This window comes from Macaca fascicularis, chromosome 1, assembly GCF_037993035.2.
Source record: "Macaca fascicularis isolate 582-1 chromosome 1, T2T-MFA8v1.1".
Lineage (NCBI taxonomy): Eukaryota > Metazoa > Chordata > Mammalia > Primates > Cercopithecidae > Macaca > Macaca fascicularis.
The window spans coordinates 224,205,430-224,231,088 of record NC_088375.1 but is presented as its reverse complement, the minus strand read 5'-3'; the positions used below and the strand labels follow the sequence as shown (position 1 = coordinate 224,231,088).

Sequence of the window (25,659 nt, the reverse complement as noted above, 5' to 3'; positions counted from 1 at the left end):
AGAGAAAATAATCTTACATGGAAACATAGAAATGTAGGAAAGAATGAAGGACAAACAAAAGGACACATATCAATGAATATTGACTGTGTAAAATAAGCATGTCTTTCTTACGGATTTTAACATACATTATAATTGAAATGCATGCCAGTACACGAAAGGAGGGGTGGAGGGAAAGTGTTCTATGTGCGAGGACTTTGGGGGAACGGTAAAATTTCTCATTTATATCACACTATAGTAAGTACAGGATATATTGTGATGTCTAGGGCATTGGTTCGCAAGTGTTTTAGTCTCAGGACCCCTTTCACTCTTAATTGAGGATCTACCATTAGGCAAACATCCAGTAATTATTGTTGCAGACAAGTTCCATTGATGGGTGCTCAAATGAGAAGATGAAAGTTTGAAGAGAAAGAGCGAAGTGTCTTTTCCAAGCTGTGTATTAACTATGAAAGAAAAGATAGTAACTTTGCAGTAGAGAAATCCATCAGCAACCACCTTGTACAAGGTAATAGAGGGAAAAACTGAATTAAAAAGAAGACAGGAGAGAAAAGAGAGCACTAAACAGGTCAAAAGGAAAACAAATTGTAATATGAAAGAGATAAACACCCAAATTTCAGCATTTATGTTAAATATAAATGGAGTAAATACTCCATTAAAAGTGGTTGGTCAAGATTAGATTTAAAAGACTTGCTGCTTGCATCAGACACAACTTTAGTATAAAGATATTTAAGGATTAAATGTCAAGTGATGGAAAAAGATATACCATGCAAACACTAACCACAAGAAACTCGGTACTAATACCAGACAAGGTGGTCTTAAAAGTAGAGTCAGAAGGCCAGGCGTGGTGGCTCACACCTGTAATCCCAGCACTTAGGGAGGCCCAGGTGAGTGAATCACCTGAGGTCAGGAGTTCAAGACCAGCCTGGCCAACATGGCAAAACCCTGTCTCTATGCAGTGTTGCATGCCTGTAATCCCAGCTATTCGGGAGTCTGAGGCAGGAGAATCGCTTGAACCTGGGAGACGAAGGTTGCGGTGAGTGGAGATCGCACCACTGCACTCTAGCCTGGGCAACAGGGCAAGACCACATCTCAAAACAAACAAACAAACAAACAAAAGTAGAGTCAGAGATAGAAAAATTTCAGAATAATAAAATGGTCACTCACCAACAAGATGAACATTTCAAAATACTTACACACCTAATAAACATAACTTCAATATACGTAGAGCAAACCCGGACAGACCTGGAAGGAGGACTGGACAAATCTATCCTCATGGGGCGTTTCAAAACTTCTCTGTCCATGTTTGATAGTACAAACAGACAGAGCAATCCAGATTCCAACAGCACAATGAACAAACTTGCCTTATTACGTAGAACGCTGTACTCACTGAAGACGATAAACAAACAAAAAGTGTTCAGTCTCATTCGCTGTCAGAGAAATGCAAATTGAAATCAGAATGTGCTATCCTTCACACCCACCAGAATGACTAAAATGGAAAAGACTGAGAACTCTGCTGCTGGGCGTGGGGCAGCCAGAGCTCTCCTGCTCTGCTGGTGGGAGTGTGAATTGCTGTGACCATTTTGGACATTGTTGGCAGTATCTGTTAAAGCTGAGAAGATGTGCACTCTATGATCGAGCATTTCCCCTCAAAAAGTATATCTAAGAATGTTGATAGCAGCATTATTCATAGATGGTCCAAAACTGGAAATAGATACATTCTTTTACTGTATAAGAATACAATACAACAATTTGAATGAACTGTGGCTACGTATAGCAACAAGGATGACTCTCGCAAGCATAATGTTGAACAAAAGGAGCCGTTTATCAAATAGTGCTTTCCATATTATCCCACACATATAAAATTCAAAAGCAAGCACACTGAATCTGTGGTATTAGAAGTTAGGTGGTGACTGGGAGGAGATGAGGGATGTTGCTAGAGGCTGTTACTCTATTGTTTGGTCTGAGTGGTAGTTACATAAGTGTGTTCACTATGGGAAAATTCATTAAGCTATACACTTAAAATGTGCATGCTTTTCTGTATATATTCAATGCCAACAAAAATTTACTTAAAATTATAATGAAGCTGTGCGTGGTGGCTCACGCCTGTAATCCCAACACTTTGGGAGGCCGAGGCAGATGGATCACGTGAGGCCAGGAGTTCGAGACCAGCCTGTCCAACATAGTGAAACCCCGTCTCTACAAAAATACAAAAATTAGGGCTGGTGGCACACTCCTGTAATCCCGCCTTCTCGGTAGGCTGAGGCACGAGAATTGCTTGAACCCGGGAGGCGGAGGTTGCAGTGAGCCGATATGGCACCAGCCTGAGTGACAGAGTGAGATTCTGTCTCAAAATAATAATAATAATAATGAGACAATTTTTTAACCTTTCAGAATGGCAAAGATAAAAAGCTTGATAGCATTATGTAGGCAAGGTTGAGGGAATGTGAGTGGGAAACAACCTGGAAGAAGGTTTGACAGGTCTTATTAAAATTAAAACTGCACGCATCTGAGTCTATTCCTAGGGATATAGTTACACGTGAACAAGTGGTATATTCAGGGTCCTTTATTATGGCTTTGTTTGTAGGAGTAAATGTTCAGTAGGGGATGTTAAATAAATTATAGTACATCCATACCAACCATATAGCCATTAAATAGAATGAGAGAGTTCTGTAGATGCTAATATGGAGTATCCTCCAAGATAACCTAATTAAAAATAGCAAAGTATAGAACAGCGTGTATAGCATGCCATCATTTGTATAAAAATGTACATACAGATGTACACACATATGTATACACACATGTGCTTTTTTTTTTTTTTAAGAGATGGAGTCTCGGCCAGGCGCAGTGGCTCATGCCTGTAAGCCCAGCACTTTGGGAGGCCACGGTGGGTAGATTATGAGGTCAGGAGTTCAAGACCAGCCTGGCCAAGATGGTGAAACCCTGTCTCTACTAAAAGTACGAAAAAATTAGCTGGGCATGGTGGTGGATGTCTGTAATCCCAGCTTCTTGGGAGGCTGAGGTAGAGAATTGCTTGAACCCAGCAGGCTAAGGTTGCAGTGAACCGAGATTGCACCACGGCGCTCCAGCCTGGGTGAAAGAGCGAGACTCCGTCTCAAAAAAAAAAAAAAAAAAGAGATGGAGTCTCACTATGTTGCCTAGATTTGAACTCCTGGACTCAAGTAATCCTCTTGCCTCATCCTCCCAAGCAGCTGGGATTATAGGTGTCCACCAGTGTGCCCAGCTACATGTATGCTTTTTATATTAGAAACTTTAGCAGCAGTTGCCCCTGGAGGATGTAACAGGGTGGCAGGTGTGGGAAGGAGACTGACTTTTCACAGTAAGGTGGTCCCCCTTATCCATAGTTCTGCCTCTCACGGTTTCAGGTACCCGAGATCAACCAAAGTCTAAAAATGTTTAAATGGAAAATTCCAGAAATAAATGATTCATAAGTTGTAAATTGTGTGCCATTCTGAGTAGCTTGATGAAATCTCATGCTCTCCTACCTGGGATGTGGATCATCCCTTTGTCCAGCTTATCCATGCTGTGGACGCCTCCACCTGGCAGTCACTTAGTAGCCCTCACGGTGATCAGATCGATGGTCATGGTATCCAAGTGCTTGTGTTCAAGTAAGCTCTATGTTACTTAATACTGTCCCCATGTGCAAGAGTAGTGATGCTGGCAATTCAGATATGTCAAAGAGAAGCCGTAAAGTGCTTCCTTTAAGTGAAATGGAGAATGCTCTTGACTTAATAAGGAAAGAAAAAAAAATCATATGCTGAAGTTGCTAAAAATCTATTGTAAGAACAAATCTATCCATGAAATTGTGAAAGAGGAAAAAAAATGTGTGCCTAGAATGTATAGAATTTTGTATTATCTGCGGTTTCAGGCATTCACTGAGTGTCTTAGAATGAATCCCCCCACAGATAAGAGTGGGGTACTGTATACCCTTTTATATCTTTAGAACTTTATACAATACAAATATTTTTTTAAATATTAATTTTTAAAATAATTGTTAAAAATCCCTTAGAAAAGGTGTTCTCTCAGTAAGTCCAGTAGAGCCCACATTTTCCTTCACACTGAAACAGATCTTTGGTTTAATACCAGATGACATAGTCTGCATCGCATACGAGCGCCAAGCTGTGTGGGAGAAAAGAGCCTGTGACACAGTGCTCAGACTGCAAGGGTGTGTGGGAATGAGGTAATGAGGGCACAGCGGGTTCAAACATCCCATCTTGTGCTCACTGGAAGATGCAGCACTTGTGGAGTGAAATGGTGGGCCTGTCCCCACACCCACCGGGTGTAGTGTAATTTCCCTCTCTCTCCCCTGCTGAGCAAGTGTAAGCTGAATTCAGAGGGTAAGTTGAATTCAAGTCTTGAACCTCCTGGGCTGAAGCAATCCCCACCTCAGCCTCCCAAGTAGCTAGCACTACAGGTGTGCACCACCACGCCCAGCTAATTTTTGTAGGGTGGTTGTTGTTGTTATTGTTTGTAGAGATGGGAGTCTCACTGTGTTGCCCAGGCTGGTCTCAAACTCCTGAGCTCAAGCAGTCTGCCCGCCTTGGCCTCCCAAAGTGTTGGGATTACAGGTGTGAGCCACCGCGCCCGGCTGATGAACCGTCTTTCTGCATAAGTCTTTTACTACATTATTTTATTATTTCTTAGAAGCAAAAGAAGTCAAAGGTATGAACATTTTTAAAACTCTTGTGATAGAGTGCTGAAGCGTCTTCCAAAGTTTCTCAGTTGCTCTTCCACGGCACCCTCACTGGCATTGGCCATCCTCATGTTTAAAAGCAGTTTTTAATTTGAAGAAATCCAGTCTGAATAACTTTGCCAATACGTCTGAATGATAAGCTGAAAGTCAGAGATGTCAGTGTTACCTTTCAGCTTGAATGAGATTTGGAATATTCCACCCCCCACCCCATGCTGTATAGAGTAGTGCTGAGGAGCCTGGGCCTGGGGTCTGAGCCCGGCCCTCCACCCTGCAGCAGAGAGAGCTCACATAGGCCAGTTCATGTCCGTGAGCCTCAGGCTCCTCCCCTGTAAATGGGGAGAATCAAGTGCCTACTTCTGGCACTGCTTGGAGGTGCCACAAAACTGTGAGCCTGCTAACAAAACCGTGAGCCTGCAAACAAAACCGTGGGCCTGCAAACCTTGTGTCGTGCCCCTCGGCGGGCCTGCACAGGGTTAGCGTGGAGCTCAAAGAGTTAAAGATGTAAAGAACTAAAACCCTCTGCTACACGTGGGCTTAATACACTTGGCCGTTACTTTGAGTGAAGAGTGGAAATATGAATGATTTGTGTGTGTGTGTGCACACGTGCTTTTCTTTATTTTCCATGTTTTCTGCAGTTGACATGTTATTTTGTTATCTCTATATATATCTATATTATTCTATATACTCTACCTATTATACATTATAGACAGAGAAACAGACAAAACTCATTCAACATAAAAAACTGGGGGGAAGGTGTCCTAGGGAGGCTCCCATTTAACAGGTAGGGAAAATGAGATCTTGCACTCTTACATTGCCTAGCAGAATAAGCACTCAAATATTTATGGATGTGGTTGAGTGCTACATATTTATCTCAATACTAATAATGTTGACAGTAGCAACCAATACCAGATTCATTTGAGCTACACAACTAGGTGGTGACCAAGTAATTTATGTATTGACCTATTAGGACATAGCATGTTTTCATGTGTTAATATCAGATTAATGTGAGGACTTGCAAGAACATCTGATGGCTGCATGGTAGCTGAAATCCTCAGGAAGTAAGCTGAATGCCAAATAATAGACCTTCTGATCACATGCTTAAGATTCAAGATGTAGAAGAAAACCCCAAAGGAACATTTATAACATCCAGCTGAGTGACTAAAGAGCGTGCCCTAGTGCACCAAACTCTTGTGACAAGGTTTTCTTAAAGGAACAAAAAAATCTCCACCTTGATTTGTGTCCTATAGTGGAGTTGTTTCCCAAATCAGGCTATTTCAAAGAACATATGAGACAGCGTATGGCTAGCCCTCCCATCCCAAAGCAAATGTTTGTTTTGTTGCAGTGATGGAAACATTTCCATTGGTGAAGCAAATATTTAGAGCTGAAAGAAACATTTGGGCAGCCAGGATGTGTCAAAATAGAACAGATGTCTGCCTTTTAAAAACACATTAAAAAAAAAAGCCACCTTGTACTTGGCTGCTGTGGTCACAGCCACAATGGGTTAAGCAAGAAGTTAGAAATTGTGGACGTCTTTCTGTTATAATCCCAGCTCCTAGGCTTGGCTTTGTATCTTTTTCTGTCTTGGTTTTTCTCTTCCAGAAAATGGGGTTAACCATTGTAAGTGATTTTGTTAAGGATCAAGTCTGGTTGGTTCGTTCGTTTTCCCCAAATATTTTCTTTGTTCTTAAATTTATCTATTTGAATCAGAAATCTATTAACAGGGAACAAAATTCATAAGGCTATGCAGTGAAAAGTGTTCTTCAATCTCTCTGTTTGCCAGTGACTAGACTAGTCCTCTCTATAACCAGTGTTACCAGTTTCCTGTCCTCCTTTTCTTTCAGGTATATACACACTCTGTGTGTGTATGTGTGTGTGTGTGTGTGTGTGTGTGTGTGTGTGTGTGTAGACTTCTCTGTACCCTTCACCTAGTTTTCCCCAGTGCTCCCGATGTTGTGTGTGTGTGTGTGTGTGTGTGTGTGTGTGTGTGTGTAGACTTCTCTGTACCCTTCACCTAGTTTTCCCCAGTGCTCCCGATGTTCTCTTTGGCTTTCTTCTTTCGGGGGTGTTGACTCTGAGAGTTTGCTTATTTAAAATATGCAGACTGTGTCAAGTCGCACAGGGCAGCAGGTGTGTCAGGCTGCCCATGCTCCCTGCCCCCTGCCCCTGCCCAGCACAGAGAGCCCCGTGTGGGAATCCAGTTCTGGGGCTCACACGGGCTGTGGGCAAGTCCCTGCCCCCTCTCTCTGTCCCTTTTTCTTGATCTATAAAACAGAAGGAAGAAAAGGAAAAGAACAGGAGAGAAGTCAGATAAACTCCAATTTTTCTTGTAGTTCTGAATTTCTTTCTTTGGTTGTCAAAGGCAAGTTGATTCCTTTTTTTAAACCACCCTTCATGACCTCTTCTGAAACAGGAGCAAGATTTAAGTATCACTAAAAGTGTTTGTCAATTTGACTTTTCCACGCATGCACAAACATACGTTTGGCTTACTTGGCATTTAAGGAGCAGAGATTCCTGATTACCATCCGCTTGGTCTTTAGGGACACAGTTTCTTCCCTAGGACCTACTCAGTATACTGTGGGAAGGGCTGACTTCTCTACCTGATGCCAAAGACCTGCTGTCTGTGGCAGCCACAACTATATTAATAACCATTATAACTATGTATTAACTGCTATTAATCCTCTGGAATTGATCAAATATCGAAAATAACGTCTCTTTGTTTTTGTTTCTAACTTAGCAGAGAGGGATTAAAAGAAAAAAGAAAAAAAATCCTTTAGATTATGTAGATCTAAAAATAGACATCATGGATGCTGATTGGAAACCCTCCCAGTCTTTCATATGAGAGATCTCAATTTGTGTTACACAGAGGGGCAGCTCACTTCTGTCTTGTTCACCAGTTATACTACTCCCCAGAGAAGCTCAATAAATTTTATAGGAAAGTTTCCTCCTTATGCGGAAGGAGCTAAGCTCAATGACTGGTGTGTCTGATATAATTTAGGGCTCCAAGGGAGTACGTCTGCCTTGTGGAATAACCTATCAAAAGTAAATGTACAGAAACTTTCGATCTTGGTTGATTTGGCTGTGTCACTGAAACTGCTGAGCACTGGACGCCGTGAACCCAGCCTGTCTGCTTTGGAATTAAACTGCTCCCCCAAACTCGCATTTAATTCGCTGCTCAAATGGCCTTCTGTGTGTTTCACTGGTAGTGGCTCCTGAGCTTGCCTGCTGTTGTTGCATGGTTTCCACCACTAGCCCTTTGAAACCTCCAAACTTGGACTTGGTTGAGTTTTTACATCCCTCTTTGCCTCTTCTGTTGACATTAGGACAGCAGACCTGCCTTCTCTTTAGGCTTCCAGTGGAACAAACCTGCCAGTTTCTCAGTCTTCCAGCTAGCAGTGAAAGACATTTTGCACTGGCCTTTTTACTCAGTGATTTACACTGGGAGACGTGGCTGGGTGATATCCAGTGTCCTTTTGTCTTTGTGTTTATTTTTCTTCCACATTTAATGTATTTAAAGGATATATTGTCTTTATGGTTCACTGGGATAAGGAGGGATTGGTGCAAGTTTTAATGAGAGGTGCCCCAGCTCTCTGTGTTGAGCTGAGAATTATCTTCTTGGTTAGATATCTTTCTTTCTTTCCTTAAGTGGCAGGAGGCAGTGTTTTGCTGCTTTTTGAAATACTGTTTCTGCCTAACGATTTCTAGAAGGATACCGAGAGGACATTCAGCTTCAGGACATCATCAGCAACTTTTTCTCCTGTTGTTTGAACTTCCCTCATTTAAGGAGAGGGAAAACTCTCAGGTCTTGTTCTTGAATTTACATATCAATATTAAGATGACGGGAACCAGCCCCCCGCCACTCCCCATCAGATCAATTCTTAGAAAAACTCTTTCATTCAGGGTAATGACATTTGGAACTAGTTTTCTCAGAAACTGTTTTCACTGCTTGAGAATAGTTAATCAGTGGAGGAAAAAGTGTTTGGCTTATTTGCTTAATATTTTAACCAAGTGAATTAGACAGGTTGGGGGGCTGGGGGAGGGGATAAGAAAGTGGGTGGGGGAGGCCCCATAAACAAGGTGATATATAATATTTTTTTTGTTCTCCTTTTAAATAAATACCGATCAGCTTTATGTTCAGAGACAATAGGAGCCGTTGGCTTAAATTTGCAGTTTACTGTATTTATGGCTGTAATATCAAGGTGCTGCCGTCGTAATTTCATGCCCCAATGAGAAGAGCAAGGTCGAAGCAAATGCTTCCATCGGCATCTGCTAACACACTAACTCATAAACAAGGCCCGGCTGGATCAGGTGGCACGGAATAATACAGGCTAATGAAATACAGCACAGCTTTCCATTACTGTTAGTTTTTACAGTGTCGTCATTACGTGTAATTTATGTTTAAAAAATTCAATTTTATACAAGGCACTGGGAAATAGGGGTCTCCAGGTCATCCCACGACTTTTAGAGGCTCTGAGAGTCCTTATTGTACTCTACTGTTCCAACAAAATGTTCATAAAGTAAAATAAAAATACCCTTTTCCCCTTCCCCTCCCTGAACCTTTTCTGAGAGAGTTGATTTTTTCTTTTAATTTGGGGAGTATTTTTAGCCAACTGTCTTCTCTGCCTCATCTCCTGCCAGAGTGTGCCGGGGCAGATAACTTAGTTGTTCTGAGAGAGGTGACCCCCTCTCAGTGTCTGTGAGTCCCAGATGAATTGGCCAAGTCCTAGAAATAGAGGGGCTGTAGAGCGGGGAGGAAGAGGTCTCAGTGACCAGCCCTTGACTGCCACCCTTTGCCGCTGGCCCCTTGGCCCTGTTCCCATGATCCCAGTCAGACGCCACATTTTTATAATAAAACTAGGGCTGAGCAGGAAGGCGCTGGCAGGAGTTCATTACCTTGCTTATTTTCAAACTCTTCCTAACCCTTCTGTCCTGGTTGTTGTTTGACCTGAAAGATGAAGAGAACACTGCTGTCTTCTGTCATCTGTCTTTCTGCTTCACCTGCATAGGGCCAGGCCGCGTGGCAGTGCCCAGCGGTCACTGGGGACAGTGCTGAGGTTACTTATCCTGAGAAACCCTTGCACGGCCTGTCCCGCAGAGAAAAGACAGCCCTTCCGGGTCCCTGGTTTGAGTCGTGGGAAAGGACCCTAGGGCATCACAATCACAGCCAGTACCCTGCAGCTCACAAAGTCAATCAGTTTGGTTTTGTTTGCATTTGAACAGAAACCTTGAGAAAAAGAAAGCAAATTTGTTTATCTTCTAGGGGATAAAAAAAGGCAAGTATGGCAGCCCTGCGGCCATGCAGGTCAGACACTGCAGCAGTGACACCGGGCTTTTATTAATCAATAGATGTAGCTCTCTTGTTCTGTCCTTTGAAAAAAAGCCCACCCTGGAGAAGAGATGCTTGGCCCAGCTCCTACACAAGGGCAGGAGTCATCTCCTGGTCCGGGGAGCTCTTCCAGAGGTTTTTGCCAGTAGATTCTAGAGAACTGAGAGAACAAGAAGTCCGCCCCTACTCTGGGCACATGGAATCCTCCTTCAGAGAGTTTGGTTTGAATTGAGAGCTCTCAGTTTTGCGTATCAGGCGTCTGTGATGTGAAAAGATGAAGTGGCCTCTTTACCTGTCAGAATCAGCCCACACCCTCTTCGCCTCCCCTCCTCTCAGAGAAGCTGCCTCGTCCCTTTCTCGTTCTTCTGACTAGAGCTAGTGAGTGGAGAGAGTAGCTGAATGGGAATTTCTTAGTGTTATTCTCTATCAATAATAAATTTTAACTGTCAGTGCTGTAGACTGGGTGGCTGGGGGTTGGGGAGCTGGTAGCTCTTGAAAATCACCAAGTGGCAGAAAAGAAGTTATAGGAAGACCATCTAAAGGCTTGGTGCTAGTGGTATCAGGTAATGCATATTGATGCCTCAACTAAAAGAACATTTGGGGCTTTATGAAAATTGACAATTCTTCCAAAGGTAGCAGCTAAAGGAAGACTTAGATGAATAGAGGAGGGAGGAGGCTTGCAGGACGGCGAAGCCCTTTGCTTCCAGCTCTCTGCCTGCTCAGCCATTGCTCCGTCCCTCTGTGGTTAGATTATTCCTCGCAGATAGCAATCAACTGGAAGGAAGTGTGTGTGTCTAATTTGCATGAGATTATTTAAAACAAACAAACAAAAAAAAGGTCTGCATTAGTCAGGGTAATGGTAAACAACGCAAAGAGAGATGCCTTTTATAATATAGCCTGTGCCTCAGCTTTCAGAGCCAAATATAATTCACTTACAATTGGCAGTTTCCTTTATTATTCCTTTTAACCTTTTGGATTCTGCAAGGTCTCAATCTAAGCTCAGCAGTTTGTCTTGGCAGGGGTGGGAAGGATGGGGCTAGGGCACCTGGATGTCCTATGTTGGCTCCATGGCAGCACTTTGACCCTGAGGGCGGGGTCATCACAGCACCAAGAGCCAATGACTGGGCAGATAACTAGTTGTGATCTGGAGACAGGTGGGTGTTCCCACTCAGTCTCCCTAAGTTCCAAATGAATCACCTGAGTCCTGTAAATGCAGTCCTGAAGCCGGCCAGCTCTGCCTAAGGTGGGGACATTCCAGAGGAAGATGACACCCAGGGAAGTCTGTGACAGGCATTTGGACTTGATTTGGGGTTAGAATATTAGAACGAGAACAAGACGAGGACATTCTATCTTTTCACTCTAGTATTGTTCAAAAAGCTGTCCAGGTATCATTTACAGATAGGAGCCAGGGGTTAAGTTCCTGTGTTGTTTCAATGTAGCCCCAAAACAATATTCACTGACTCCTTCCTGTAGATGAGAGTGGCGGGGTAGGGAGAAGAAAATGTAATCCTTCTGTGAAGCTCTTTAACAAGACTGAAGACTTAGGACATAGTTTGAATCTGTCATTTGATGTTTTGTAACTCTGGTGTAGTGGAAAGTCACTGGGCTGAAGAGGGAGAGCCTTGAGTGCCCATCGCATCACCACTCTCTACAAGTAGGATGTGGGGCATCGTTTTTACCCTCCTTGGGCCTCAGGTTTCTTATCTGTTAAATAAGGGCAGTGACCAGGATAATGGCCCGGCTCTGAATATGATTCAGTGAGATTGTTAAAATGCTTATTTTTTAAAAGAAGAGAAAGGATTCATTTACCATAACTAAATCAAAATCCTGACTCTTCCAGAGAACCAGGGATATCAGAATTTCAGCCAATATAAATTTTGAGCCTCAAATGATAAGGTCTCTGAAAAACAAGAGCTTGGAAGGAAGTACTGATGCCCTTTCAACTGTGGTCTCACTAGTGGGCTTGGCTGCGATAATGCAAGGAACATGTTTTATTAGGAAAATAGGCTTCATAAAAGCTCAGGGCCAGAGGGCAGAACTACGGGCAGGGAGTCCTGTCCCTTTAACCAGCTCCGGCTCTCAGGGCCGCAGCACAGCCTGTAGCTTACTGTATATTTCCCCAGTGTTAAACATTATTGTACTTGTTTATATTTGAAAGAGCCAAAAGGGAAAATGAGAATGCAACTGAATGCTCCTTTTGGGAAAATTATCCTCATTTGCAGCCAGCGGCTGACAAGGCACACGAACCACCAGGTTTATAAAATTCCGTAGTGTACCAGTGACCATCAGCCTGTGCTGACATCGCAGATGCTGCCTGCTTCTCTAATGGCTGATTATGAACTGGTTAAAACAATGTCTTTCCCACTAGGGCTCCAAAAGGGGTTCCCCTTCTTATTCAGTAGGAGCGATCGGCAGTCACTACACAAGCTGGAACCCGACAGGCACAAACTCAGGGTGGGTGTATTCTCTGTTGTTGCCTGGTGTGCCTGTTGGTCCCGTCCCTGTTCTTCTCGGGAGGTGAAATTATGGGTAAAGCAGTCCCTTTGCAGCAAGCACCCCCTCTCTAGCTCCACTGTACTGATGTTCAGCTTTTGTCTTTGGAAGGTGGTACGTGATGCGCTATGAACCCTGGAAGCATTTTCATCCAGCCCACCAATCTTTTGAGAGCATGGTGCTATCAGGGCAACCCGGTGGCTCTTCAGACTTCCCAGTGGTGTGGCCGTGCCTGCCCTTGGCCAGCTCCACTGTGTGAAGAGGGTAAAGAGGGGAACAGCTGCAGTTTTAAATGAGGACAGTCCTCAAATCCTCAGCACAGAGAAGGGAAAAAAGAGTCCAGAGCTGTTTAGAAAAGTTTGGGCATTTTCCTTTGACCGGCTGTGGTAGGGCATGAAAAGTTTGAGGGGTGGCTGTAGTCGACTCACGTGCCAGTATGGTGCAGGGCAGAGCTGTGCTTTAAAGCATTAATCTGCACCATCTATTAGCCCCTAGGCACAGAGTATGAGGCACCATGCTTTTGAAGATGCTGATCCTCAGAACCTCCTTGTACTTCATCTACCCCCAGAGGCAAATATACCATGCTGTGGGCCTCTAATGGAGAGCTGCCGACCAGATGTGGAAAAGCTCTCGGCTCTAGTTTAAAAGCTCTGTGTTGCGGCTCGCTTGGATGTTCGGATTCCCGGAACAGCACGGGCCGGCCGAGTGGTCTTTTGCAGGCTAGCAGTGACCTCCCACCTGCTTTTCCCACTCTCAGCAGCTGCAGCGCCTCTGTACATATAGCTACGTCCTGAGCTGGCCCCGTGCGACCACTCCTTTCATACTTCAGCGCCACATTCCGTTCTGTTCTTTGGGTGGCCTGGGGCTCTCTTCCTCCTCCCAAGAGTCAGTGTCCCAAATTGGCTCAGACCCGGTGGAAATATCCCAGCTGTGTCCTCACTGGAAATGCGGCCTTCATGGGTTTTCATTTGCCTTTTATTCTTCTGTGGGCAAATCCTCTCCCCATGGCATAGCCACTGCAGATGGCGCCCTGCTACTTCCTGATGTCCCATGTATGGTGTGGTTTAGAGTGTTGGGAGGATTTTAAAAAGGGAAAAGAAAAACTAGCCAAAGGCAATACAGGCAGCGTATGATAGGCTAGAGTAATAATCATCTGAAAGTTTGGGCCTGGCCTTGTTTTGATCTGTTTTCTTGTTTTATTTTCTTCTTTACATTCTATATCCCATTCATACTAATCACAGTCAGTCCTGATTTTTCTTTTTATTTCTGCATTTGTCATAAAATAAAGCAAATTATTCCCGTCTTCAGAAACGATCTAGACTAATTAGTCGTCTCACCCAATAATTAGTTTTTTGTTTCCCTGTCTGTTTTCATGCATTATTGTTAGTTTTTTCCCCTCTTTTTTTTAACACCATTACAGATTAAAATGAGCCACATTTGCAGTTGATGGTATCTGTTTTCGGGGGAAGAATGGAGAATTGCAGTACGGAGCGACTTCAAAAGCAGCAATAAACTCAAGGATAAATTAAGGAAATTGAATGAGCCACATTTGGAAGCAGTGTTGAGGCTAATATTCTGTCGCTTAAGGTTAAATTGCAACTCAGAGAGGTTCCGGAGAATCTGAAATCGGGGAGGCAACTTACTAGGATGCGAGGCATTCTGTGGCTGTAAAGGTCTTTGCTCAGTGAAGATTCTGTTGCAGCTATGGACACTGGCAAAAGGTACTCACCTGCAATGATGTCCTCTTCTCCCCAGGACTGACAGATGAAGAGATTGATATGGCCTTCCAGCAGTCGGGCACTGCTGCCGATGAGCCTTCGTCCTTGGGCCCAGCCACACAGGTGGTTCCTGTCCAGCCCCCTCACCTCATATCTCAGCCATACAGTAAGTCACCCGCTCAAACTCCTGCTTAACCTTCACTGGGATTCAGGACTCTGGCCAAAGGGCAGTGTTTTGTATCTCCCAGACTTAGCAAACTGGGAGAAACTGGGAGCAGCAGAAAGCTGTTGGGTTTTTCCCAAGGAATGTGACACACCTCAGTCTTCTAGACAAACTTTTTAAAATATGTGACAAAGGTTTAAGAAGAGACAAGGGATCAGAATAAATGATTTTATTGTTGTTTCAGGTAGTTTGGTTACATGCAGAAAACCTGTACAACTATTTATTGATTCTGTTCCCATCTCCTCATACCATTGCTTTTGAATGTTACTGTTTCACTAAAAACAATGTGAACATCTGACTCATGGGTGCATTCTTGTTTGCTCACTGCAATAACCTGTCTCCCAATTTTATTTTTTTAAGTTAATATTTGTAAGTTTAGGTCAGCCTCCATTTCCCTCCCTCCTTTGTCCTGGCTATACCTTGTACATTCACGTAGTAGCAGTCTGTTAGGGAATTTCAGGTTAAAACATAAAGGTCCTTTTTGAATGTTGCTTTTAATTATTATATGAGATCATGACCCAAGAGGGGTCTTCCGTTGTTCTTAAATGAAAGCTACTATAGGAATAAAGTTTCTTCAAGCGAGTTATAAATGTATACCTCCAAAATGCAGCCAGAAGCCCCCCTTGAAATCACTTATAAAAAGTTTAAAAAGGCTAAAATTGACTACAAAGCTATGGAAAATAGCTCCATTTTGTTTCTTTAATGAAACTCAGCATTGGGCTGGGCACAGTGGCTCACACCTGTAATCCCTGCACTTTGGGAGGCTGAGGTGGGCAGATCACCTGAGGTCAGGAGTTCGAAACCAACCTGGCCAACATGATGAAACCCTGTCTCTACTAAAAATACAAAAAATTAGCCAGATGTGGTGGCAGGCGCCTGTAATCCCAGCTACTCAGGAGGCTGAGGAAGGAGAATTGTTTGAACCTGGGAGGTGGAGGTTGCAGTGAGCCGAGATCGTGCCACCGCACTCCAGCCTGGGCAACAAGAGTGAAACTCTGTCTCAAGGCTGGGCGCGGTGGCTCAAGCCTGTAATCCCAGCACTTTGGGAGGCCGAGACGGGCGGATCACAAGGTCAGGAGATCGAGACCATCCTGGTTGACACGGTGAAACCCTGTCAAAAAATACAAAAAATACAAAAAAAATACAAAATACAAAATAAAATACAAAAAAAAAAAAAACTAGCCGGGCGAGGTGGCGGGCGCCTGTAGTCCCAGCTACTCGGGAGGCTGAGGCAGGAGAATGGCGTGAACCCGGGAGGCGGAGCTTGCAGTGAGCCAAGATCACGCCACTGCACTCTAGCCTGGGCGGCAGAGCGAGACTCTGTCTCAAAAAAAAAAAAAAAAAAAAAAAGAAACTCTGTCTCAAAAAAACAAACAGGCCGGGCATGGTGGCTCACACCTGTAATCTCAGAACTTTGGGAGGCCAAGGCAGGCGGATCACTTTAGGTCAGGAGTTCGAAACGAGCCTGGCCAACGTGGTGAAACCCTGTCTCTACTAAAAATACAAAAAAATTAGCCAGGTGTGGTGGCGGGCGCCTGTGGTCCCAGCTACTTGGGAGGCTGAGGCAGGAGAATAGCGTGAACCCGGGAGGCAGAGCTTGCAGTGAGCTGAGATCGAGCCATTGCACTCCAGCCTGGGTGACAGAGCGAGACTCTGTCTCCAAAAAAAAAAAAATTAGCCATGCGTGGTGGCATGCGCCTGTAATCCCAGCTCCTCCAGGGGCAGAGGCAAGAGAATCACTTAAACCCAGGAGGCAGAGGTTGCAGTGAGCCACAATCACACCACTGCACTCCAGCCTAGGTGACAGAGTGAGACTCTGTCTATAAATAAATAAATAAATAAACAAACTCAGCATTGGATCTGTAATCTCTCAAAATGCCTTTTCTATAATTGTCATTTTAATTGTTATTCCCAGAAGTTTTATTTTTTCAAAAAATGATTTAAAACTGTTAGATATCGGATTTTAAGGCCAGGCGTGGTGGTTCATGCCTGTAATCCCAGCACTTTGGGAGGCAGGCAGATCATGAGGTCAGGAGTTCAAGACCAGCCTGGGCAACAAGAGCGAAACTCCGTCTCAAACAAACAAGCCGGGCACGGTGGCTCACGCCTGTAATCCTGGCACTTTGAGAGGCCAAGGCAGGCAGATCACTTGAGGTCAGGAGTTCGAGACCAGCCTGGCCAACGTGGTGAAACCCTGTCTGTACTAAAAATACAAAACATTAGCTGGGCATGGTAGCAGGCGCCTGTAATCCCAGCTCCTCGGGGGGCTGAGGCAGGAGAACTGCTTGAACCCAGGAGGCGGAGGTTGCAGTGAGCCAAAATCGCGCCACTGCACTCTAGCCTAGGTGACAGAGCGAGACTCTGTCTCACAAAAAAAAAAAAAACGAAAAAAAACTCAACATTGGATCTGTAATCTTTCAAAATGCCCTTTCTGTAATTGTCATTTTAATTATTATTCTCAGAAGTTATATTTTTTCAAAAAATGATTTAAAACTGTTAGATATCAAATTTTAAGGCTGGGCGCGGTGGCTCATGCCAGTAATCCCAGCACTTTGGGAAGCCAAGGCGGGCGGATCGTGAGGTCGGGAATTCGAGACCAGCCTGGGCAACAAGAGCGAAACTCCATCTCAAAAAACAAACAGGCCGGGTGCGGTGGCTCACACCTGTAATCCCAGCACTTTGGGAGGCCAAGGCAGGCAGATCACTTGAGGTCAGGAGTTCGAGACCAGCCTGGCCAACGTGGCAAAACCCCGTCTCTGATAAAAATACAAAAATTAGCCAGGCGTGGTGGCAGGTGTCTGTCTTCCCAGCTACTCAGGAGGCTGAGGCAGGAGAATCGCTTGAACCCAGGAGACGGAGGTTGCAGTGAGCCGAGATCATGCCATCGCACTCTAGCCTGGGCGACAAGAGCAAGACTCTGTCTACAAAAAAGTGTTAGATATCAGATTTTAAAAGGCATATTTTAAAATGACAGATTTGTTTTGATCCCCCAGCACCTGGTCTGAAGCTACCTTCTTTCCCTCACCTCAGCACTCCTTTCTTCCAGCTCAGCTGCAACCAGGCAGGTGTGATCTTGGCGGTAGAGCCAAAAAGGCCTTCCCTTCTCCAGACTTGCTGAAGAGCCAGCCAGTGGGTTGGAATCTGCTGTCTGTGTTACGGATCTTATTTAGAAATCTCCTCCTTTGGCTGTCCGCATAAGGCTGAATGGGGGAGGCCAGGGAGTGTGTGCTCAAGTGTGTCAGTCTGTCAGTGCCTTGCCTGGGTGACCCACTGCAGGGAGTGGTGAGCCTTGTCCTGTATTCGGGCTACTGGGTTAGCACCTGTGACTTGTCAGCTTGGGGCTCCTTTCTCCTTCCTGGCCAGCATTTTTTCCAATCCATTATAGTTGCTTTGGGTTCTAAGCTGACTTTATGTGCTTCTTTTTAACCAAAGGCTGAGTCTCCACACTTTTTCTTTAGTTGTGTCCCTGGGCCCAGCCATGTAATGGGATTTGTTGATGATAGGCAGTGGCAGCTGGGGTGCAGAATTTTCTAAGATGCACATCTGTTCTATTCCAGCTGTTTCCTCCAGTGGCTTAATACAGAACAGGTCTCTCGGCTACTTGGAAACTTCTTACTCAGAACAAATTGTTCCGGTCGATCACAGAGTTGGCCTAAAACGTCATGTGTTCACCTACTTTCCATAGACACAAAGGGTTAAACTGCTAGTCTTTCTGAAAGAGGCAAAAGAATGGGATGGGGAGGGGCAGTTCAGTCATTTAAATCATTCTCATGTCCAGATCGTTCTGAGAAAAAGCATTACACGTTGAGGTATATAGGTAGGAATATTTTTAAGAGCCTCCCAGCCCTAAAAATAAAATACCTGTTTTTAGACACAGACTCCTTCCTGCTTTGACACTAGTGTAAAAACAATGGTAATGATAATTTTAAATACCTGAAGTTTTTAGTTGTCGTCACTGAGCTTCATTCTTCTCGTCCCGTTACACTGCTCTTCTCAGCTCCGGGGGTCACTCTACCTCTTCACTTTTGTACTTTTGCCAAGAGGTGTCAAAACTGCTTAAAAAAAAAAAAGCTTGATTTTGATTAATATAGAGAAACAAGACTTTGCCTGACTGATAATAAAACTGATAAATGACATTTGAATTACTTGTAGCGGTAATTTATTACATAAAATATCTTTTATTTGACATGCGATTAGTTGCTGGAAGCATCACTCAATCTGACTAGTTTAAACATGCTCTAAAATGAACCCCAGTAAAAACCAGGGCTGTCTGCTGCTGGCGTTATGAAATATACTAATCCTGGAGTGAGGGAAAAATCTGACTTTAAATATTTAAATGATTAATTGGGTTTATATATTTTTTTTACCTTTCTAACCCCCTTAATTACAAGCAAACTCAGGGGAGTTTCTGAACTAGGTGCGCAGTCTGCATGCTTATCACTGAGGCATTGTCTGCGTCTGGGAGGGATTTATGGCCTCCGTTCATGTGTGTTCCTGCCGATTTTACATCTAGATCCCCAGCAGCCCTTTCCTTCCCATTTCTTGGCTTTTTACGGACATTCCATCTCTGAGCCCAAGCCTAGAAAATGGGATCCCCTGGGCCTAGCCCCAAACACTCAGGTCTCAGGGTAGGGTGGCTTTTCCAAGACCACCCCAGGGAGCCCAGTGCTCTTCACCTTTGAACTTGCTGGCCCACCTGCTCAGTGGCAGGTGTGCCACTGGATGCCTTTTTTGGCATCTCTGTTCTTTGGTGAATGTGGTTGACTTTGAGATGTTGGCAAATGCCAGTGTTGGCAGAGAGAATGTAGAGACCTGCCCGAATAGTAACAGTTCAATTTCTCAGTATTTTTATTAACGGTCTACTATACGCTCAGTACGGTATCATGCGAGAGATCCAAAACCTGATCTTTAAGCATCTTGCCAGCTCTTTGGGAAAGATAAGATAAACTCTTCAGAAAAGGATAATAATATAAGATGTTGTGATTTAATGCCAAAATTAATTATACAGACAAGAAATTCTGAAATTCTGAAATACAAAAAAGAGAAGAATTAATGTGGGCTAGAGTCAGGGAAGGCTTTTGTGAAAGTGATAGGAGGTTGGCACCAAGGGGAAGCTTGGTGTCACCTGGTGTGAGCATAAACCAGTGTTCTCGGGGGTTAGAAGAAAGTTGGTACAGTTCAGGAGAAGTCAGGCTGTGATTCGAAGGAAGATTTGACATTCTCCATTTCTCATTTTGGTTTCTTCTTGTCTGGCTTTACATCAGGCGTCAGTGCATGTGTATAGGTGCAGGCCTAGCCCAGTCCTGAGCAGACGCCTGATAAATGCTGGTTGATTGATTCACGCCAAGCTGATTTGTCTTCTTCCTCCCAGAGAGACAAGAAGCTTTGAGATATAAACAGGACCAGTGTAAATTTTGTAGGGTAATAATTTCTTCTTAGATTTGAACATTTTCCCTCCACTGTCTTTGATAAAACAATTTAAGCCCCTTCAAAGATGAACTAGAGCTTCAGTTGCCTCTTCTTAAAATAGGATGTCAGTGTCTGAGGCCCGTGAAAGGTTTTGAACCATTTGATTAGCTATCCTGAGAGAGAGTGAGTTATTCCTCTGTTTACTTCTTTTATAGCCCTGTGTAGTAACATAAACTTATCTGTGATTATCTTAATTCACTGAGCAAGCATTGTTATTGAATGCCTACTGTGTGCCAGACCCCTGGGCTAAAGAGATTAACAAGGCCTGGTCACTCTCTCTGGTTGCTCCTGTCTGGTAGGAAAGACGGTTAGGCCAACACAGCAGAGCCTGTCAGGTGACCCCAGTGAAGACGGTGACACAGAAGAGGTGATGAGAAGCTTCAGAGAGTAGATGTCTAACTGGATGTGGCGGGCTGATTGGTTCAGTGATCAGACAGGATAGACAAGAGCATTCCAGGCTAACACAAAAGCATACAGATGTGAAACTGATGAATTTAAGAAATTCCAGGTTGTTGGATGTGGCGCCTGTAATCCCAAATCTTTGGGAGTCCGAGACGGGAGGAGCACTTTGAAGCTAGGAGTTCAAGACCAGCCTGGGCAACATAGTGAGATGCCATCTCTTTAAAAAAATTTAAAAACCAAAACTAGCCAGGCATGGTGGTGCATGTACTTAGGAGGCTGAGGTGGGAGGATTGCTTGAGCCCAGGAGGTTGAGTCCGCAGTGAACCATGATTGTACCACTGCACTCCAGCCTGGGCGCCAGAGCAAGACCCTGTCTCTAAAAAACCAAAACGAAAGAAAGAAACTCTGGGTTGTTCAGAGTGGCTGGAGCATGGGATGAGAGAGTCAGAAGAAATAGCTGGAGAAAGGGTGGTTCTGTCAATCCCGACAGAGGACAACCAAAAGCACAGTGATGTTTTACTTTGAAGTGCATCATCTAATTATTTTTGTTGCCATACTACCTATTTGGCCATTTTATTGTTAGACTAATAATAAAATTATTTGTGTCATCTCGGCAGGTGCCATGAGGTTAGTTAGGGGAGACATTGGCGGTCGGGGGGACATCGGCCGGAGGTTATTGTTCCTATGCCAAGCCTGTAATGCCCCCCCCGTGTGCTCATTGCTGTTCTTCAGGGTTGGGCCAGCACTGACTCCTCCAGGGAGTCTCTCCAGTGCCTCCATTCTGACTTGGAGGAAAGCTCCCTGCAGGCCCCTAGACTCCCCACCCCGCCCCACTGCACTTAAACCTTTATACCAGTGTCTCCCCTACTAAACTGTGAGTTCTGAGGCTTAAAAAAATCTAGTGGCCTGAGGCTGTGACTGAGCAGGTGTTCTAGAAATGCTTGTGGAATGGATAAACGGGTGGAAACGTGCTGGAGAATGGAAGGGCTGTCATGCGGGCGAGCTGCCCTGATGACCAGTCCATGATGTGGTGTGTGAGCTCAGCTGGTACAGACTGCTCTGGGTGGGCTATGGAAGAAGTAGGGGATGGGACCCGCCTTCAGGAGCTGCTGTTCATCCTAGAAGGAAGCCCTCCATTGCTTGGAGAAAGGCAGGGAAGACCATCCCATGTCACCTTGCATGGTGAGAATGTCGAGAGCTTTCAGAATTTGAGAACAAAGGAAATTCCCAGAACGCTAGTCTTAGGCAAGGCTTTCTGGAAGGGGCAGGACTTGAACTGGCTTTGAAGATCAGTCAGCCATAAGGCAGACCCAAGGCGTCAAGGAAGGCATCACTGTGGAGAGGGAACAGCAAAGGTCCAGGGCCAGGGTGGCCTGTGCGTAAATGATACGGAGGTGACAGTAAACAGAAAGCATGCATGGACAGCCTCCATGTTCCCATCAGAAAGCAAAATAGCAAATGTCACCTCCACCTCTCTCTGTCTCTTCCATTTCTCTCTCATGCTTCCATTTCTTTCTCTTCTGGTTTAGCAGACAAATCTCTCTTTTTGCTACCTGAAGGTTACTGGTTTGTATATGAAGAAAGTATTTCTCTAATTTTGAGGAAATTGTGTTTTCTTTTGTCCGTGGTGCCGGTTTGGATTAGCAAGCACCCTCTCCATTTTGTTGCTGTGTGTTCTGCCTGGTGTGGTGCCAGGTAGGGGCCGGATAAATGCCATTTGCGGATGTTGAAGAGGGCAAGTATCATGGGAAGGAACTGAAATGAAGCAATCCTTTCCTTAGGTTTCTTGGACCAGTAAAAGTCTTTGGTGTGGATGGCAGTTAGGATTCTGGCTGTGCTGACAGTGTGTTCGTTTCAGAAAATTCTGCTACAGGTGACAGAAAACTCCGAAAAAGAGTGGCTTAAATAAATAGAAGAATTTTTCTCTATTACATAGACGTAGGCGACCCAGGCTGCCAGGAGGCTCTGTGGTCTGCAGGGACTCTGCTCTGCCTCACTGCTCTGCATTTCTGACTGGCTGGCATCCGTCTCGTGGTGCAGTGTGAATGCTTCAGCTCCAACTATCCCACCTGCTGTCCAGCCAGCGAGAGCAGGGAGAAGGCAGGAAAAGGGCAGGCTGGCTTCTAAGGATGCCTCTTGGAAATTGCTGATGTCACTTCCACTTTCTCCCCATTGGCTGGATCTTGCACCAGCCATCCTTGCCTGCGAGTAAAGCTGAGATGTAGTCCTGATCTCGGAAGCACATGTCCTCAGCTTTCCACTTCCCATTGGAGGTTTGAGTTCTGATAAACACTAGGTTTAGGATAATGGTTACCTCTGGGCTGGGGAGGAACACATGGCTAGCTTCAGTGGTGTCTGGAAAGTTTTAGCTAGTAAATTAGGCAGGTTTAGAATTGCTCATTGTATTCCTGTTCTTATAACTTAAATAAATGTTATATTCTTTTGTATGTATCAAATATTACAGGGTACATGTTTTAAAGTTGCATTGGAATTCTCAGGTCTGGCTTCTTCTCTTGGTCCCAGCTGCAAGCTGTGCAGAGAGAAAACTCAGAGCCTACACCACTGGGTAGTGTTCCCAAGCACTCCTGACTTCCTATAGCTCTTTTTTTTTTTTTTTTTTTTTTTTTTTTTTTTTTTTTTGAGACGGAGTCTCGCTCTGTCGCCCAGCCCAGGCTGGAGTGCAGTGGCGCGATCTCGGCTCACTGCAAGCTCCGCCTCCCGGGTTCACGCCATTCTCCTGCCTCAGCCTCCCGAGTAGCTGGGACTACAGGCGCCCACAACCGCGCCCGGCTAATTTTTTGTAATTTTTAGTAGAGACGGGGTTTCACCGTGGTCTCGATCTCCTGACCTTGTGATCCGCCCGCCTCGGCCTCCCAAAGTGCTGGGATTACAGGCGTGAGCCACCGCGCCCGGCCGCTCTTTTTTTTAAAAAAAAATTCTGAATGGATTTTATTTTTTAAAAGTCAGTCTTATTGAGATGTAACTTACCTAAAATAAAATGCACCCATTTTCATTGTACAATTTGAGTTTTGATAAGTGTACATTTCCATATAACCATCACCACATGATAGAACATTTCCAATACCCTGAAAGGCTCCCTTGTGTCCCATTTCCAGTCAGTCCACCCCTCCTTGATCCTGGCTTGAGGGCAACCACTGATCTACTTTCTATTACTACCTATTAGATTTTTTCCTAGAGGTTTTTTTTTTTTTTTTTTTTTTTTAAATATAAATGGAATCATACAGTATGTACTCTTTTGTTTCTGTTTTTTTTTTGTTGTTGTTTTTCTGCTCAGTGTAATGTTGCTGAGACTCACCCAAATTGCCGTGCCCATCCGAAGCTTTTTCCTTTCTACCATTGGGTGAGTGGTGTTCCATTGTGTGGATGCACCACCGTTTGTTTATCCGTTCACCAGTTGATGGACTTTGGGTTGTTTCCAGCTTTGAGCTATTACGAATAAAACTTTTGTGAACATTCGTATACAAGTCTTTGTATGTTTTTATTTCTCTTGGGTGAGCGCCTAGAAGTAGAATTGCTGGTTTATATGTTAAGTGTATGTTTAACTTTATAAGAAGCTGCTAAACTGTTTTCTGGAGTGGTTGCATCATTTTACCTTCCCACCAGCAATGTTTGAGTGTTCTAGTTGCTACATATCCCCAACAGTTGGTCTTCTCGTCTTTTTTTTTTTTTTTAGCAATTTTATTATGTATATGCTGGTATCTCATGGTGGTTTGGGTTTATATTTCTTTGATGACTGATTAGGTTGAGCCTCTCTTCGTGTGTTTATTGTCCGCTTGCATATCTTTTTTGTGAAGAGTCTGTTTCAGTATTTTGCCCATTATTAGTAGTCTTCTTACTGAGATGAATGAGATTTTTAACGTATTCTGGATTCAAGTCGTTGGTCAGATACATGTATTACGAGTATTTCCTCCCAGTCTGTGGCTTGCCTTTTTATTTTCTTAACATATCTTTTGAAGAGCACATGATTTTAATTTTGATGACATATATTTATCTTTTTTTCCTTTCATGATTCATCATGGTTTTTGCATCCTAAAGAAGCCTCTGTCTATCCCAAGGTTGAAGAGACTTTCTCCTATATTGTTTTCTAGGAGACACTGTCTCACTCTGTCACCCAGGCTGGAATACAATGGCCTGATGTTGGCTCACTGCAACCTCCACCTCATGGGCTCAAGTGATCCTCCTGCTTCAGCCTCCCAAGTAGTTGGGACTACAGGCGTGTGCTACCACACCCAGCTATTTATTGTATTTTGTGGAGAGATGGGTTTTCACCATGTTGCCCAGGCTGGTCTTGAATTCCTGGGCTCAAGCAATCTGCCCGCCTTGGCCTCCCAAAGTGCTGGGATTACAGGCATGAGCCACTGCGCCCGGTTTATAGCGTTAGTTTTTATGTTTAGGTCTGTGATCTATTCTTAGTTAATTTTCGTGAACAGTGTGAGGTGAAGGTCAAGGTTTGTTTCTCCCCATATGGATATCCAGTTGTCCTGTACCTTATGTTCAAAAGATTATCTTATCCCCATTGAGTTACATATCTCTTTATAAAAAATCAACTGACAGCCGGGCGCGGTGGCTCACGCCTGTAATCCCAGCACTTTGGGAGGCTGAGGAGGCGGATCACCTGAGGTCAGGAGTTCGAGACCAGCCTGGCCAACATGGTGAAACCCTGTCTCTACTAAAAGTACAAAAATTAGCCAGTTGTGGTGGTGGGCGCCTGTAATCCCAGCTACTCGGGAGGATGAGGCAGGAGAATCCCATGAACCCTGGAGGCGGAGGTTGCAGTGAGCTGAGATTGCGCCATTGTACTCCAGCCTGGGTGACAGAGTGAGGCTCTGCCTCAAAAATAAATAAATAAATAAATAACATTTTGTATAAATGGAAACATATAGTATGTAGACTTTTGTGTCTGGTTTCTTTACCATAGCATAATGGTTTTGAGATTGATTCATGCTTTTATATACATACATATGTGTATATATATACATATTTATATAAATACATATAATTATATTCATATATAGTTTATATATGTATTTCTATATTATATGTAAATATGTGTAATATGTATTTGGAAAATACATATAAAAGGAATGAACTATTTATGTCTATCTGATGATTATGATTCATGGTTTTTGCATCCTAAGAAACCTTTGTCTACCCCAAAGTTGAAGAGACTTTCTCCTATATTGTCTTCTAGGAAGTTTTATAATGTTAGTTTTTTGGAGACACCATCTCACTCTGTTGCCCAGAGTATATTTATTATATATTTTTATATATTATACACAGATATATATAACTTTACATATAT

At 44.0% G+C, this 25,659-nt stretch overlaps 1 protein-coding gene across 13 annotated transcripts in view; it reads left to right on the top strand.

Annotated features, from left to right (window-relative positions):
- PEX14 (peroxisomal biogenesis factor 14) overlaps window positions 1-25,659 on the top strand; it is a 158,326-nt gene that overhangs the window by 112,464 nt on the left and 20,203 nt on the right. For 10 of the 13 annotated variants that reach the window (XM_074020741.1, XM_065534505.1, XM_074020721.1 and 7 more), the window contains one exon: window positions 14,280-14,408. The exons of the other annotated variants lie outside the window; for them this stretch is intronic. In XM_074020741.1, the coding sequence (XP_073876842.1) occupies window positions 14,289-14,408 (120 nt within the window). In that variant the 5' untranslated portion in view covers window positions 14,280-14,288. The remainder of the gene's footprint in view (window positions 1-14,279; window positions 14,409-25,659) is intronic. 13 annotated transcript variants of the gene reach the window in all.